An 18,018-nucleotide genomic window follows, 5' to 3' on the forward strand; every position below is an offset into this window, starting at 1 on the left:
ATTTAATAATTGAGCAGTGTCTTTGCTCATGATGTGTAAGGAATTGTTGCATAATTCTCTTTTCCTGCTCTTTACATGTTTGTAATCATGAATGCTGGCTACTCTAGTCTAGTTAACAACTTCTTAGGACACACGCAGCATATTCCCAAGCACCTGCTTCCATGCTGTTCCAACTGAGCTCATTAGTTTGCTGCCTTTTTATTTTTATTTTTTCTTATTCTTTTCACATTCCAAATTTTTCATTTGAGAGAGTGTTTTTACAATTTTAAAATAATGTTCTTTCCCATCATTGTATTCATATTTAAAATTACTTCAAAGTATCAGTGCTCTGACTGCTTATGGAATAGATTATACAGTCCTCCTTCTTATTACAAACATTGCACAAAGCCACGGCATAAAGAAAAGTGATCCAACAACAATAAGTTACCTATGCATAAGAGGAGGTTAGAAGTACTTATATATGCCTGTGCAAAGCCTTCTGGTCTACAGAGAAGAGCCTTGTGAATACAGTTAACTCATTTGCAAGACAGTTTTACTTAAGTTTTGTCTTTCTGACTGTAATGACATGTTGTATCATGAATACTGTTTTCTCATACCCCCTCCAAATATTAAATGTTTGAAACTAAATGGCAAGTCCTTCGAGTACAGTTATCTCACTATATACTTCAAATTAGCTCATTTTTGCCTGTACACAGTGAACAAAAGACAACTGCACAAATTTTAGGCAGTGAATTAACCAAGATGTTTTGCTCTGTAAGTCTTCTTACAGAGCAAAGTGTGAATATGCACCATTTTTGAAGTGGAGAAAACAGTGGTGGACGCTGTGATCATGGTAATGAACAAGCTGAGGAAGTACAGTTAAAACCATGGAATAATACGGAACCAATACAATTAGGGAGCATTAAAAAGAAAGAGAAGAATCAGATACCTCTCATTTCAGTACTTCCCGATAGCGAATTTGTTCCTGCCCTAATCTGCAGTATGGGGAATTTTAATGAGAAGAGGGTCTTTCCCCATGCTTAGCTGGTCGCCTTGGCAGCTCTGCTGTTATTAAAATGGAATGACCTGGAAACATCTTTATAATCCAAGGCCTGCTTTCTGAAATGAAGTATGGTAGCAGGAAAACTGTCAGGCTGAGAATTCCCGAAGTGCTAGATCCCAGAGCTTCAAGTCTCTGCTGTCTGGATTTAGGCAAACTGAATGCTGGATGGGAGGAATTGCCAGATGCACAACGGTTATGCTGGGATCCATGGAAATCTACTTGGTTACTTCATCCCAGTAAGCACACTTCCAAATTTGATTTATGATTCATGTTAGGTTAGCAGAAAATCTTTTGTTTGGGAATGCAGATCATCTCAACCAAGAAGAAAAAAAGCCAACAACAAAAGTTAAGTATAGACAACCGAAAAAAGGGCAAGAAAAAAAATCAAATTAATACTTGCTTCCCTATCAAAATTCATCCTCTTTTTTTTTCTCTCAACAGTTGAGAATCATACCTTTGTTTCAGAGATATAAATACAATACCCGGTCTGCCTTTCTTTCTCATCTTACACTGCTTCTACAGCAATATTGTTACATGTTACTGACTAATTCAAAGTTTTACTGAAAACCTTCAGAATTAGATACTATAGAAAAATATATCTGAGGAAAAGCCTCTCCTGCAGCAGGTCTTTGTTTTACTTTAACACTGCTTCTATTTTCAACAATATTTCTGCCCCTTGGTAATCTTGTTTGTGCTACACAAAGTCACTGAATAAGTCACTGTGTTTTTTCCACTTTAAATGATCTGTTAATCAAATAATTTTCCATTCAGTTCAAGCTCAGCCTTTCCCTACTTACATTTGTGCAGGGACAATTGAATTTGCCCTTTAAAGCTACTACAGTGACAACAAGTTTCCTGTTCCTTACTAAATTTAAGCAGAATGGTATTTACTAAAGTGATTCATTTTATGACAGAGAATAAGGGAGTGTGCTGAACATCTTTCGCTGCTGGGTGGTGAAACAAATCTGTATGTGTAGAGGACTGAGTTCTTGCTAGCACCTTGCTGATGTAAACTGCTTGTAATTCCATTTGTGTAACAAAGGCTTAAGGAGTATAGAAAAGACGAATGCTGTGCTAAAGGAAAGGGGTTTTTCCCCTTACAGACAGTTTTTCAGAATATTTTCCATATTTTCATTTTTAATTCAAGGAAGGAAAGCATTTTTCTTCTGTGTTTAAACATAAAATTTTTCTTCACATTCAAACAAATATCTGAGACAAAATACATATAAGAAATGGCAAATCTTTGCCTTTTCTAAGGAGGCACAAGGAATGTGCAAGGTATATGGCCTTCAGGGGTAAGAGTAGTGATGGCTCTGTATAAGGCCACAAAGGAGTTAGGCATGCATTTGAAGAGAGAAACATGAAGCAATGATGCAAATGAACAGGCAGATGCCATTAATGACCTCTCACATTTGAAAATGCTACAGTATTACAAGTTAAAGTCTGACTTTTCTACCCTAAATATGTCACCATGAGTACAAATTAATGCCTGTTCTGATATAATTAGAAATTATTAGAATTAAAAAAAAAGGTGACTTTTAATAGACCTCTAAGTGGATCAAGTGTGCTTATTTTCTTACTTTTCTTCTACCTGTTACTACTGCTTACTCTTGTCACACTAAGAATATTTTGCAGAAATTTTTCTATATTCTTAGTTTTTTCAGACCCAGCACTGAAGCACACTTCTAGTGGGACTAATCTATTTGACCTAAAATGTCAAAGGACAGATTCATAGATAAACAACCATAGGTAACCAAGATATTACATCTTAATGACTTCCACTCGTCAGCGGAGGCACAGCAATCATCTGTACGCATACTCCCAGCTGGCTGCAAATATTACATGAAACATGCTCAGTAAACAACTGCAAAGGTCTAGGACTTGAAAGGGAGTGCCTGTAGGGAGTAGATGGTTGCATATTTCGCAATTTTAATTATTAGATGCATTTGGGGGAATCTAAATAATCTCTTCCATGCAATACTAGAACAGCTAGATCTTTTTCCCATTGCAAGATCTCTTCATAGCAAGGTTGGGGGGGGGGTGGGGGGGTGGGGGTGGATGTCTGTCTTCCAAGCTGTCTCTGAATGAACCCCTAAAGATGTTTTAACAGCCTGAAGTCTGGTCTCTGGTGTTGTCACTAATTATAGTTCACAAAGCAGCTATAATTTTATCCATACGAAACCCCGGTTCTTAGCTATGTATACTTTTTGTGGGTGTTTTAAATACATCAGCTGCCTGTTCTTTGTTAGCTATAGGTTGCTTTCTGTTGGGAAATTCTACAGGCAGCCTGCAAACACATTACAAATAGCACACAGTGAATGGTGCTGGGTTATACTGGTAGGTTCTAGTGTTCAGCTTTTAGAAATCTTGTATACAGTGCTTTAAAATGATGGAGACAAGCGGTCTATCTACACAAGAGCTTTTTTTAATAATTGAATCAGTCTAGGAAACCCCTTCCTAAGTATTTGATACTGGTCCCTCGGTTTTCTAGGTTATGCAAATCTTAGCTGGAAACAAAATGGTAGTTCTTAAATCCATATGGTTTGGATAACATCTCAGTATATCAAAACCACATGGCTGATACTGAGATACTTTCTTTTCCCTATGCTACAAAAAAGTTCCTAGTTTTTGCAATGTATGATGAAATGCCAATTCCCTCCATTTCAATTTTATTTGGGGTTCAAACTAATTAAAGTACATCTGCAAATTGTTCTGGCAATTTCTAAACTCTGGTGTTGAACAATAGTAAACACTGACCAGCCTTATGTAAATACCTGTGGGGTTATTTCACAGTTTGAACTTCTAACATTTGATTTTGGAGGGGACATTTTCATGCCACAGACACAAAAATTGTCCAATTTATCTTCTAGAAAATGCTGAGTGTGTCCTGAATGTCAAATAAAAAAAAAAATAAAAATAAAAAAATGAAAGTGAGAAAAAGGAGGATGGATCATACCACTAAAAATTCCCAATCTTAACCTTTTTTTTTTTTTTTTCCCAAGAGAAACAAAAATAACATTAATGACAGAAATTGTTAGAGAAAAACTACAGAGCTGTTTTTCTTAAGGCAGCTGAATTTTTTCAGACCTAGGGCTGAGAATGTAGCTACAAAAGAAGTAAGGTTGATTGATTTTTTTGAAAAAGCTATGACAAATGAACACAACATTCAATCTTTCAGAAAAATGAACCTGAAAAAAATGTGAAGTGGTATGACAAACCAAATGGTAATGTACATTGCAGATAAAGATGCACCAACAAACTGAAGCAATTGATTAGCAAGCATTAGGCAAAAATGGGAACCACTACTAGACGCAGTTTAACATACATGCACTTTTAGCCAAAATATTTTTGCAAGCACTGTTGAAAAGCACAGTGCAAGTGTGGATGGTTGAGAAAATGCTGTGCTTGTTAAAAAGAATATTGGAATTATTATTTTTTTTAAATAACACCTATGCCATGCCTGCTTGCCTGTATTGTTATGAAAAAAAATATCAGTCATATCAAACTAAGAAAACATTTCCTTTGAAGGCAAGGGAACTAAGCAATCCTGACTTGATGGTTGGCAAATCTATTTTGATAGAGAAATCAAAAAGCCCCAGGAAACCTACGTGCCTCTTAGCTAGATTAAGTCAAATCATAAGACAAAATGCCATATAAATGGATTTACTACTGATGAAAAGGCATCTATTGTTGAGGGATGTATATTAATTAGCAAGAGAAAAGATGAACTGCACTGCTGTGCCTACTAGAACACATCGGACAAGAATGAAGTATGCTTTAAGTTTTTCCAAGAGAAAAATAAGTAAAAGATCTTAACAATTAAAGCAGAGAAACTTGTTTAGATCCTTTTCATATGAGCATTCAAAACCTATGATTTTGGGGGCAATTTCCTGATTGTAATTGCAGATCTTTCTCCACAGGATATGAAAACAGTGTGTTAGAAACTTACTAAGAGATTAAAAAGAAATGGAAAAAATATTGAGGGAATAGAAACAGTTAATGTGGCAACAAGCTATTAGAAGTACCTGGCTTTATAGAATTAGGATGACAAAGACAGTAACAAAACAAACACCTAAGAGTATTTTGAGATCTTAGAACTTGAAACTTCAAGTGCAAAACAAAGCAACAAGCAAACTCAGGGAACTTAAAAGCAGAACTGGGAAGAAGTTAACTTTGTGTAAGTTAAAATGACCATGAACTCGAACTTTGCCACTGTCATAACAGCCTTCCCAGCTATCATAGGGAGTAAGTTAATTGAAACTCCTCAGTGCCTTGACCCAAAGGAGGGGGAAGGGCAAATTAAAATACAAGTTTGGTTATGAATCTCATTCATTTTCCTTTAATCCTGCTATGAATATCCTCATGATGGGGAGAAATAAATCTGTAATAATACTAAAAATGCTGACAGAAACATACTTAACTGCCACAAAGAACTGAAGCCCAGAAATGTCTTTGACATTCAAACTTGCAGCTGTTTTGATGTTACGAAGCATCCTACTTTTCTCACTGCATAATTTCCCCACTTGAGTTTTATGAATGCACTAGTATATTTCGAACAGTAAGATACAATATATGCTAGTGAGCACTGGGCTTTTTGTGGAAGCCACTGTGATTTGTAACAGGCAGGTGGGGAAAACTGCTACCTTTACTTGAAAAACTCTTCATAGTATTGAATATAGATAGAGTACATGACAAATGCAAATCATGGTACTTCTTTGAGTGTTACTGTGAAATATTAAGGAACTTTTTTTTTTTTTCCAGTTTTATCCAACAATAAAATAATCTGACCAAGCACAGTGGTTCAGTAAAGGATTTCTACTTCGAAACTTTAGGGAAAGTTTTATCCCTAAAACCAATTAAATATTCATATTAACTCAGCTGGGGAATATTTGTCCAGCTTCTGTGCAAAAAGAAAACAGTGAGCTGATTATGAACTCTGCTTATGCATTTTGAAGGGCAGTAATTTAGCTCTGTTCTGAATACTAATTGAACAAAGTGCTTAAAGACTTTAGAATGTCTCTAATATTTATTTATTTATTTTTATGAGCAGCTTGATGTTCCAAGAGTCAGTGTATCCCCTGGAACATAGAACACATCTATGAACTAATACAATTTCTACTGTCTCATTTTAGAGATACCTTCTACTAAGTGCTAAGTAGTAACTGCTAGCTCGGAAAACAGGCTAAGGCTTTTTCTTCCCCCCTCTGCCTGTTTAAATGGGATGACAAACTTCTGATTTACACTCCCTTCACTTAAGGATCGTTTTATGCTATTCTCATAATCCTCTGACATCATTGCTCATGATTGCTACTTTTTATTGTATTGGTATATACATCTGACACTAATGTTACCTATAGGAAATTGAGCTGTCAAAAAACTATACAATAGTATAGGAAATGCTAGGCTAGTAAATGGAGAAAGATGACTGCCTTTTCAGAACATGATTTGATTCACTGGTTTTAGACATCTATTGCAGGAGGGAGTAAAGCACTCCTGGGAACTGCCAGTCTCTTTCCACCAATTACTGGAGTTAAAACCAGCTGATTAACATAGACTGGATACCTAATTTCTGCATTAATTCATTAATCATTATCAAGTATGATATTTCCATCTTAATTAAGAATTTAGACACACGTAAAAACCTGGCAGCTGCTTCACCTAGAAATGTAACAGAAATAATGTTGTAAGAATAATTCGTAACCAGAAGGGAAAAATAAATTTCTTATATTCAGCTTCCTTTCCCTGCTTGATTGTCTGGCAATGCTAGAGATCTATGCAGCTGAGACCCTTCTGCCACTCACAGCTCCTGATATAGTGTAACCTTGTACAATAGATCATGGTTTTGCACTGACAAAAGAGTCTGTGATACATCTAGATTAGAGGTCTGAATACCTGCATAACTGCAACTCTTACAAGGCACAATGGCAGCCTTTCCAAATAAAAGATTGAAGGTTTCAGTCCAAATAGTTTTGAGTTTGATTCCTTACTGAAAAGTCAGTAACTTTTTCAGAAGGAATGAATCCTTTTACTGATAAGGTAGGCCCTTGTCCACTAAGGGAATATTAGAAAATAAAAGTTTCTCTACACTTGTGGATTATTTAAGATTGTGTATTTCTTTGGGATTTTTTAAGGTTAAGTGCCAATAAAATCACTGGGATTTAAAACAGCAGTGAATTTTGGCTCAAGTCCATGGAATTTAATAACTTCAAATTTAACAAAAAGATTTTACTTGATGAGTTTTTCTGGTTGAACCAGATTAAATAGATCTTCAACTTCACCTTGCATGCTACACAAATCCCTTTTGTACTTCCTCATAAATTTGCTACAAGGTCCTTTACTTCACATAAGATAATCTCTTCTCTACATGCTTCAACATAAAAGTACCTAAATATTTTTGAAGCACAGGTTAAGGAAGAAAATATATGATTATATGATGCATTTTACATTATTTTCTTTGAAATATTTTCCATTCAGCAGCCCTAACCTCAATGAACAGTAATTTAAAGCAAGAAAACTGCACTGAAAGAATTTCTCTATGAATTTCCAAGAGTGACAGGTACTTCCATCTTGCATGCCAAAGTAAAGGAGGTTTTTAAGATTGCACAGTCCATCCATCTGTCTATCCCTCTCCTGCTTCCATTTTTTTAGTGTTTGGGTCAATTTCCTACACACTGGACAGAGGAACAGAAATCACCACTGACTTATCTTTGCCTCTCATAACAGCACAGAGGAAATAGTTTCCTTTATAACATTCACCCTCTCTGCCCTCAGAAACTTACTGGAGTACAAAGACAAACTATGTTAAATGAAAAATCAATAACAGCAGTCAACAAAAAGCAGCAAAAATTGTGTGTTGCCATTACACACACCCCACTTTGAATACTGTGATAGAGGAGATACTCAGGTGGGTGGAAAAGTGTCATAAATACTGACAGTATTTTAGTAGAAGCATTTATGAAAATATACTTAAAAAAAATGTGGTATGTAGCTTATGCTACTACAAAAATCTGACCAGACATTAAAGGTTTTGTGGAAAAGGCATGCCTTGTCTGAAGTTACTTATGAATTAATGCATTTCAGATATAAGAAAGGATTTTAGATTTATGGTTCTAAAATTTGTCACAGCTAAGTCCTCCCCCCTGTTTCAATTTGAGGCCTACTGGCTTAAAGGTGGAAATCACTTCAAAATACTTTTTATAAGATTCTGCTGTGAAAAGAATTAAGTCAGATTTCCAGAACTTGAGCTTTGGATCAGCAGAGCCTCAATATTAAAATTATATGCTTTATGATTATAAGCAAAATAGAATTAAATAATATAGGTCAGATACAGTGGATGAGGCTCTGCTTCAACTGAAGTCAGAGAGACTCTGGCAACATCTAAACTTATAACCAAAATTCTCAGGGCCTCTTTTATATCCCTGAGATCATCTGGCAGCATCTGGCCACAACCCCTCTGTGAAATGCTCTGGTGTTTTAAACAGAATAGCACAACCAAACCACTCACTGGGAACAGACCTGAGCTGAGTCTATCATCTTGACTGTGTCCAGGATTTTTTCTGTAGATTTTAACCACTGTGGAGCAAAAATTGCCAGAAATTATTTCAACAAGCCAGCAGTATGATTCAGGCTCAGTGCCCAAATCCATCCTCTACCACTCATTTTATATGTCATTGATGAGCCTTGCTCTGATTTAAATCAAGAGTACTACCCATATTCTCAGATATCAATAGGATTATTTTTAGCCTTTTAACCATGTTTTGAGTTTAAAATAAAGACATAAAGATAATCCAGACATATAGAAATTATGCTGGTTTTACTCTGTTTCTAGTGGTAAGTGGCTATTTTGATTTTGTGATGGTGCACAATTTTCTAACTCTATATTTGTGCGCTTCTTTCCCCAGTCTGCTATTTATGGCTCTGCTGTAGCAAATGTCTCTCTCCCCTTACCCCTTACTCAATTCTGGTACCATGCTTTCTCCCTAGAAAAAAATAAAGAAAAGCTACGCACAAATGAATAATGAATAGTTAGTAAGACTAAAACTTAATATATCACAAGTATGAACAAAGCGTATTAAAATTTCTCATTTGTTTTGATTGATAATTAAATATTTGACATTCCAGCTGCCCAGCCACATAAAGCAAGTGCCCTCTGCCTCAGAATGTGATTCCAGAGGGGTGACTGCAAAATTTACCTAAGCAGCAGCAGCAGATCTATTTACTGTTTGCACATCCTACTATTTTGAGGTCTTCAGTGAGCTGAAAATTGGTGCAATACTCAAGAAATTTGACAGAGGAAAACATATGCATGTTCTATGATACACACTCTGAAGGCAATGATAAAATAATATGCTTGACTGACAATAAAAAAATGCAATGAATAGAAGTAACCAAACAAATTGGAAGCACAACATTTTTATATATGAGGTATATGTTACTCTGTCAAGACAATTACAAAGAAATGCAAGTTACTATGGCAGTCTTAGGGAACTTATATAACAGCTGAGTAACTAGCGGTTTGCTAGCTTTTCCCAGGCTACAGGAACTTCCTCAGAAGACTGAGGAAGGCCTTTAGTCCCAGTCTTGAGATTGTTGCAGAATATGAAAGGAAGCAAGAAGCAAGTGAGCTAACAAGGATCGGTAGGTCCCTCATTAAAAATATGTTTGGAGAATTATGTCTAAAATACAACCCCTAAATCCAGAGAGTGAATTTATAAGGATTTTTTTTCTAATATTCCTTGAGATTGATTTGGACATATCAGAAGAAAACCACTGTACTGCAATAGTGGTAGAGAACATAGGTCATTAAAAGACCAAAATAATTTAGAAATTCCTTGAAACAAATAACAAATTTACTTCAAATCAGTATAAGCAACTTCATGTAAAAAGCTTAAGGTGGTCAAGGAAAACATGTAATATCAAGCTGCTCTTACAAAAAAAAAACCAAACAAACAACACCCCCCCCCCCCCAACCCCCAAATTAATAATGTTCATTTTGAATTGCAGATTTTTTTGGTAGAAATAAAAGATTATTTAATAAACATTTTTAAAAATTTGCAGTATTTGGGGAGATACGCTACGTTTTTCATCACATGATACTTAAAACATTAAGTGTAGAGACCTGACTGTAGTACCAACTCAGTACTAGCTGGTACAGTTTCCTGCTGTTCGATGTTAGTGGTGATCCTCATATATGAGAAAATAGCAGAAAAGCAAAATTGAAGGAAATCCATAATTCTTCATCCTACAGACACTCTGTCAGTTCTAATAATTCATTCTACTAACTGAGAATTGATTGTAAGAAAACTATTAAAATTTTAATGCTATAATTTGTGAATGTTAAAATCTCAACAAATACAAAGGGCTGAAAATAAAATGGAAAGCTGACTATTAAATGAAACATTTTGAATAAAAGCATGTTTGAGAAAGAAGAAATTTTTTATGTTTTTGAAAAAAGGTAATATAAAATTGAATGATCTTCCTTAAAAAATACCATTATGGTTATAAACATTTATTTACAAGTAATAAAAATATTTCTCACCTTTGCAAAGCATTCTTTTAACAGGAGTTAGCATTCCTGCTATGCCTCCTTGCAAACAACATTAGAACCATAAACAATGTTGGAATTGCAAACAGAGTCCCTACTGTTCAAACGAATTTGTCTATGAATAACAATTGGCAGCAGCTAATCCTTATGGTAGGACCAAATCATCTACTTTAGGCACTTTATTTGTACTTAACCTTTAGGTGGACAGATAAGCATCCATTTAAATTAAGTGCCTGAGGTCCATTGCAGTCTGACAAGACAGCTACCTGCCTTAAGACCTGAGAAGGCAAACTTTTCTGACTAAATTTATGCACTAAAGTTATGTAAAAACACTCCTCATCTGAGAGCTTTTAAAGGCACCTACCTCTTTTCCTTAGGATACAGTAACTTTAGGCTTTTGCTTTAGCAGGACAGACTCCTAAAATTTAGGGAGAACTTTTATGAATTTGCTTCATATCCATTGCATCTATTTAGGATATTCTCCTTGCTTGAGTTTTTGATTGATTGTTTTATTTTCTTGAATAAAAAAACTAATTGCCTGATGCTACCTCAAACTGTACTTGGGAACAACTAAGACTTCTATCATAGAAACCTGCAATATTTGGTATTACTTAAAAGGGAAGTGCCCTAAGATTAAAATGCCTTCTTTTTATATAAATTTTCAATAACAAGAAGTATTATCTGTGCATATAAGATGATTTCAGAAGGAAGGTTAGGAATATGTTAAAAGTACAACCATATTATTTCCTTAGCAACAACAAAACCCACTTCATTTGTGTATAAGTCAGAGTAAGACCTGAAGGGAAAAAAAAAAAAAAGGCAGATGGCCCAGAAAAATCTTTATGTTTTGTTATGTTCACCCTATACTGGAAGCATCCTTCTGCAAACAGCAGTTACTAGAGAATCTGTTCTCAACCATACAGAGCATCACAGCAAAGGATAGCATCAAGGCAATCTATGAATGAACAAATGAATGTCTCATGGAAGCTTTATTAATAGATAAAAAAACCCTAAGGCAAGTTATCTAAAACTGAGAGGAGGCTTTTTAGCAGAGTCTAAAGCTTTTCAGTGGATCTACCATGATATTTAAATTCATACTTAACATCAGCTTGTGCTTCACTAGGCCTACTTAATATGCTTAGAGCCATGTGGGTGCTTAAGTCTTTTCCTCAGTCTGAAATAGAGCACTTATTGTTTTCTCAGAGCTAAACTCCCAGGCCTCAAAAGAACTTGACTGTGGAGCTATAATTTTTCAAACATATAGAAGCAAGATAAAAACTCAATTCCTATGGCAGTTGTCTTCAATAATTAGTTCTTTTCTACAGGGAAGGCTAGTAGAAATTGTCTGTGTGCCCAGCACTTTTGAAAACAGACTTAGAGGCCAAATTTTGGACACACACTTTTCAAATGGCATTCCATATTTCTACCTAATAAGGGGGAGTATGTATGACCATGGCAGCAGAAATCAAAATGACACCACAAAAAATATTGAATGAATATTCATTTAGAATTTTAGATTAATGCTGAAGATGACAAACTGATTCAGTTTGACTTAATATTTGTTATCTCATAGATTCAAAATGTTTAACGGATTGTGGAAACTCTTAATGTTACAGGTAACACAACTACAGACTTCTTATAAAATCACACAGTTGAAACATTGTGAATGAAATAACTACTTTCTTTAAGAAAATAATTTATTTTCCATAGTCACAACATATAATCTAATATCAGTTAGTGTACATATATTTTCTTGCAATACTCTGACTGTCTATAAACACTGGATCCACAGATGCCACTTTTGCTGCTATAAAGGAGTGAATACAGTGTAAAACTGCTGTCAGATCCTGAAATTCAAGCTCCTGAAAGAAGAAGTAAAAGGGAAAAAAAGGAAGAGAAAATGTGAATTCATATTCAGGTTTATAAACATTTTACATAAATGCAGAACAGACTAATCAGCAAACAACAATTGGATTTTAAATAAAAATTTGAATCTTTATACGGAACTCTAAGCTTTAAGAATAAAATGTGCACATCTGTACCTTGTTCACTGGCAGTGACATATGTCAATTTAGTTTTCACTCTGTGTCTACTATATTATTTATATTTTACTCAGCTTGGACAATGAAAGCATTCAACTTGCAAGAACATTCAAATATTGCAACATATTTTAAAGTATTTAATAAGGTAAGGATGTCTGGGGATGACGCAGTATCAAACCACAGCCAGGGAGGGGAGAAGAACACATGCTTTGGCAACCCCTGACAGAGAGTCAGATAAGCGGGGCAGAAGCTAAGGTGAAGTCACACCACAGCCTCCATATAGAAATATGGCTGGGTATGAAATTCATATACCTTAATTCAGAAACAAAGGCAGAGTTACTCCTAACCAGTTCTCAGATTCCCTTGACTTTTTATAACATATTTCATGTTCTGTGCACAAGATGATAAATTTCTTTTTCCCAATCTCTCCAGACAGAAATGGAGTAATATTTTGATACAACAACACAAATATGATAAAAGAAACAAGCTCAATTTACATTATACTACTATTTGTAAAGTCTGCTGCTGATAAATCTATTGTGGGGCCACTTGGGACAATTTTTGGCTTAGGGAGAAGACATTTATTTTCAACAGCATTAAAATAGTAGTTTATCAAGACATAATCCATATGCTTGCCTTTAAACAAAAAGCAAAGTACTGGACTTCTGCTTTTCTTATAACAGTATTTTACAGTATCTTCTCAACAAAACTGCCTCAAAAAGAATATTTGGAATTTAAGGTTACTATATTCTGGAAAAACTCACCATTGCAATATCTTGCTGTCTAAGGCCATGTATTTACTAGGCAGGGGTGGGTTTACTACTAGCAAATGTCTTAAATTGTTCAGTGATATTTGTGGGGCATGATTTTTTGAGGCTATATTGGACATAACTGGGAATTTTTATTTTTATTTTTTTTCTGGGGTGGGGGGGGAGCTGCCGGAGCTTCTGCGAGGACACTGTTGGTTCCGTCAGGATCCAACCCACCCACCACAGGGCATGGATAAGCCAACCCTGCAGCCCAGGTATGACACCCCTGCGAAAACACGTATAAGAACAGGCAGTAAATTCCCCGAAATTCACAACAAAGCCAGTGTGCTAGGATATGATCCATGGCAGAGCAGGTAACACCCCTGAAGAGACTGAAATGGATGAAGGAGCCACTCTGGAGCAGAAGAAACAAGTAAGAAGCAAGGAGCAGCAAAGGCAAAGAGAAACAAGGAGTGTCAGAAAGAAACTGTTACACCCTGACAATATTTGAGGGATCTAGTTCATGATAATGACATTCTATTGATTTTTTCTTTAATTGTACACAGTTTCTTTACGACCTCAGGCATATACAACTTATTGTCTCAGGGACTTTATTTCCCACTAAGCAAATTTATTATTCCCAGGAAAATGTAATTTTCTGTTACCATCTATTCTCTGCAGTAACAATAAGCAATGTTACTGGACAATAAGAGTAATAAAATGATATTCAACAAGTTCCCAAGATACACTCTTTCCATGGTGTTACAGGCCTTATAAATGTCTTTATTCTCTACAAAACGTCCACAGAAACTACAGGGAAATACCTCACATACCTTTACATCCTGCAAATAATCTGTACCCAGAGATTTTTAGGTGCATGTAATCATTTGTCTTGTGTGGGTTATTATCAGACAAACAAATTTTAACTCCTTCCAGAACCTAGAAACTCAAGAATTTCTCAAACAACTTTGAGAATGTGTTAACATAACCCTCTCCTCCCTTCAAAAATTCTTCTCTGAAATTAACTGTTTTTCCTAAAACATTCAAAAAAAGCAAAATCAAACAAAACCATCTGAATTCAGAAACAATGCATAGCTATTTTTGATGCCTACAGTTGAAGTAATTAGTGATTTAAACCAGATTATTATAAATTGCTAAATTACAAACTGACACTTCCAAGATTATAAAAAAACAGCAAACACGAAACAACCATAATTAAATCCTAATAAAAAAACAAAGGCATAAATTGATATAACCAATAAGCAAAATGTTCTATTTGTTATCATTTATACCTAGTTAAATAAGGAGAAAAAAAGGTAACATTGAGAGAAGTGGCAAAACTCTCTTAAACCTCTGCTTTTGAATACTTGCTAGTCAACAAATTAAGAAGTAATCATACTAAAAGAAGAAAAATCTCTTGAGAACTTGTATCAAGCTAAACACTTAGATAACTTAATAACTGGCATTTGGTTCCTGAATTAATCATTTGGGCCTCATACTCAAAATTAGATCTCTTTGTAAAAGAAAAATGAAGCATGAATGTCGGTTAAAATCCTTTGAGGAATTTAAGCCCATGTAATTTTTATTGTGATCCTTTTGGGGCACAAGAAAATCTGCTTTTTCTATTTTGCTTGATAGTTATGGAACAAGTATGGGAATAAGTTTTTTTAAAATGTATATTATAGACAGTAGATTTCTACTGTAAATATTAATTTAAGATTAATATGAAGATTTTAAGAAAAGAGTGTTATTATTTAACTCTCATTGTCTGAGTTTTATAAAACTAAAAGGAAGTACACACTCATGATTATTACTGAAATATAACTCAATATGATATAACACGTGTCTCAGAATATCAGTTCTTGGCCCAAGTAAAAGGTTTACACCTCCTGAATTATCATCTTTAAAACCAGTAAATTCTAAAACATGAACTCACTTATGTTTGTCTTAGACGTGCTCCAAAATAACGATATCATTCAACAATGTCATCTCAGTTCCGACATTCAACACAATGACCAAATGTGGTCAAACAAAGACAGATTTTCCCAAAGCTTTTCATTTCTCTGCTCTGGATTAATGCACTTCTAATCTATATATGTTTATCATGATAAGAAATCAGAAGTAACAACACAGATTGCAGGTAGGATTTCAGGCTAACAATGTTATGTGAAGAATTTTGGGATAAGAAAAGAGCAAATACAGGAATGTCTCATTACTGGCAATCAGTTCTTCCCAGTGCCCCTACTGCACAGTTCTCTCTGTTTTTGTCAGTTCACAGTATATAATAATAACAATATAAAAATATAAAATATAATAGAATCATAGAATCATAGAATAGTTAGGGTTGGAACTGTCCTTAAGATCATCTAGTTCCAGCCCTCTTGCCATGGGCAGGGACACCTCCCACTAAACCATGTCACCCAAGGCTCTGTCCAGCCTGGACTTGAACACTGCCAAGGATCGAGCATTCATAGATTCCCTGGGGTATCCATTCCAGTGCCTCACCACCCTTACAGTAAAGAACTTCTTCTATAATACATAATGTATATTATATAATAAATATATAACATATAATAAATATATACTATATAACAACAATAATAATATATTTTCTATAAAACATAATCTACATACAGTTGAAAGAGGAGCAGTACCATATTATTGAACTGATGTTTTATGTGAAGGCAGCACTTTATTTTATCCATTTAATAGTGCAGGTCCCTCAGTCAGGGGGATTATTTTCAAGAATGGTGCTAGTTTTGGAAGCTGTTACAGAGCTTGGCAGCCAAACAGGTGGCATGCAAGCACTCTTCATAGAATCATAGAATAGTTACGGTTGGAAAGGACCTTAAGATCATCAAGTTCAAACCCCCCTGCCATGGGCAGGGACACCTCCCACTAAACCATGTCACCCAAAGCTCTGTCAACAGCTGATTTATTTCTCTCAAGTTCTCCCACGTCTTCACTATTTTATATTACATTATCCATGGGGATGAGATATCATCTGGGATCATAAAAGAGGAGAAGTTCTCTGGAGGTGTCCTCTTGCAGGGCTCTGTTAGATGCGGTCAGCTATGGCGGTTTCACAGAGGGAGTTCACCTGAGGCTTCATGTACCACAAGCACCCAGAAATGCAGCTTACCACAGTAGTATTTAACCCAGGAGAACACAAATGAGGGTAAGTGCTTTGTATCTGAAGGATGTCTGATGTCTATGCTGGCTGCCTTCACAATCCTGAAGGCAGGAAACCTGCTAGTCAGGTGCAGATGCTAAGAATAGTCATATATACCCAAACCAAAAGTTGGGGTACAAATTTTTGAATGCTCAGGACACAGATTGCTCAGGGAATGGGTATTCTGGTGGTGGATATGGCTTGCATGCGTATTACAACACAGAAAGCATAAGAGGATTGGGGGTTAGTTTGGAAATATGATTTGGTAAAAGAAAGGGATAGCTGCCTGGCTTGGAAAAATGTGGATGTTGCATCGTAAGAGGACATGAAAACAATATGTCTTTTAGCAAGGGAATGTGTCCTTAAGGGTGGAAATTTGACCTCTTCAGGTTTAGAATGTAATGTGAATTCTTCCTAGAAAATAACACCAATGACACTTCTTTCAAACAAATGAATTGCTCTGAAAAGTTGTTTTTCCCTTTTTTTTTTTTTTTTTTTTTTTTTAAGTTACATTTCTCTCCATACCCAGCCAGGTAGATGACTAACTGATCATTTTATTTGATTTGTATTATCTAAGACCACCCTTATGCTTGCTTGCCTTATCTGTGATTGCTGCTCTTTATTTTTGCTGTATTTAGAAGAATCTGTGCATGTCTAGTATTTCAATAACCAAAGCTATTTCAGTTTACTTTATGGATCCTAATAAGTGGATTAAGTACAACAAAGACACCAGAAGGAAGACAGCAAGAGAAGAGCATAAAAGATTGGATTAAATCAGTGGGAGGACAAGGCTGCAAAACTGCCTGCTGGTACTGAGAATATAAAAAATGTGCACACGCGCTGACCTTGATCACTATATGTGCACAGGTGAGTAAGAAAAAATATATGTCCTTGTTTTGTCCACCCACCTGTGAGAATTGGATTTATTACATATCATAAAGAGTTTGACATTCCTGTTACATCATTACTACATACACACTTAATTTTATTGATTACTTCCAAGAGCTGTTGAATCAGTATTTGAGCAAGAGATGACATAACAGGCAGATAATGAAGGCACTGAAGACACTGACAGATAGTATTATTACGCCCTATGAGTTTTGTGACTTCTTTAAGGACTTTGGTAAGCCTCAGTGTTTATTAGTTGTTGACAAAAGCACAGCTATTACTACTGTATTATTCCACTTATTTCAAACAGATTCAAATGATAACCATGTATTTTGTAAAGACAGAACAAAGATCTCTAGGTTTCAGTTCCAGTCCACATGGAATACAAACTGGAAAAGGAACTTCTAAGTTTAGTTTTATATCTTGCAAGTATACCAGGGTTTGGCTGCCATATTTTGGCTCAGAAGAACAAACGTATTAGCATTGCACAGCTTGCTAAGACTGTTATAAACATGCAGAGATAAATTATCAGCTATGGTATGAAAGCTCCTTCAGCTATAAACTTTTATTTGGCCTTCTCT

General features: G+C 35.3%; 1 protein-coding gene across 1 annotated transcript in view; it reads right to left on the reverse strand.

The window, feature by feature from the left end:
- Positions 1-11,558: 11,558 nt before the first annotated feature.
- Positions 11,559-18,018, reverse strand: part of SNTG2 (syntrophin gamma 2) — a 60,107-nt gene continuing 53,647 nt past the window's right edge. The window contains exon 7 of the mRNA XM_062634609.1: positions 11,559-12,448. Coding sequence (XP_062490593.1) covers positions 12,317-12,448 — 132 coding nt within the window. The 3' untranslated portion in view covers positions 11,559-12,316. The remainder of the gene's footprint in view (positions 12,449-18,018) is intronic.

This window comes from Pezoporus occidentalis, unplaced genomic scaffold (assembly GCF_034315485.1).
Source record: "Pezoporus occidentalis ecotype Australia unplaced genomic scaffold, CSIRO_AGI_Poc_V1 ctg43, whole genome shotgun sequence".
NCBI classification, from domain to species: Eukaryota; Metazoa; Chordata; class Aves; order Psittaciformes; family Psittacidae; genus Pezoporus; species Pezoporus occidentalis.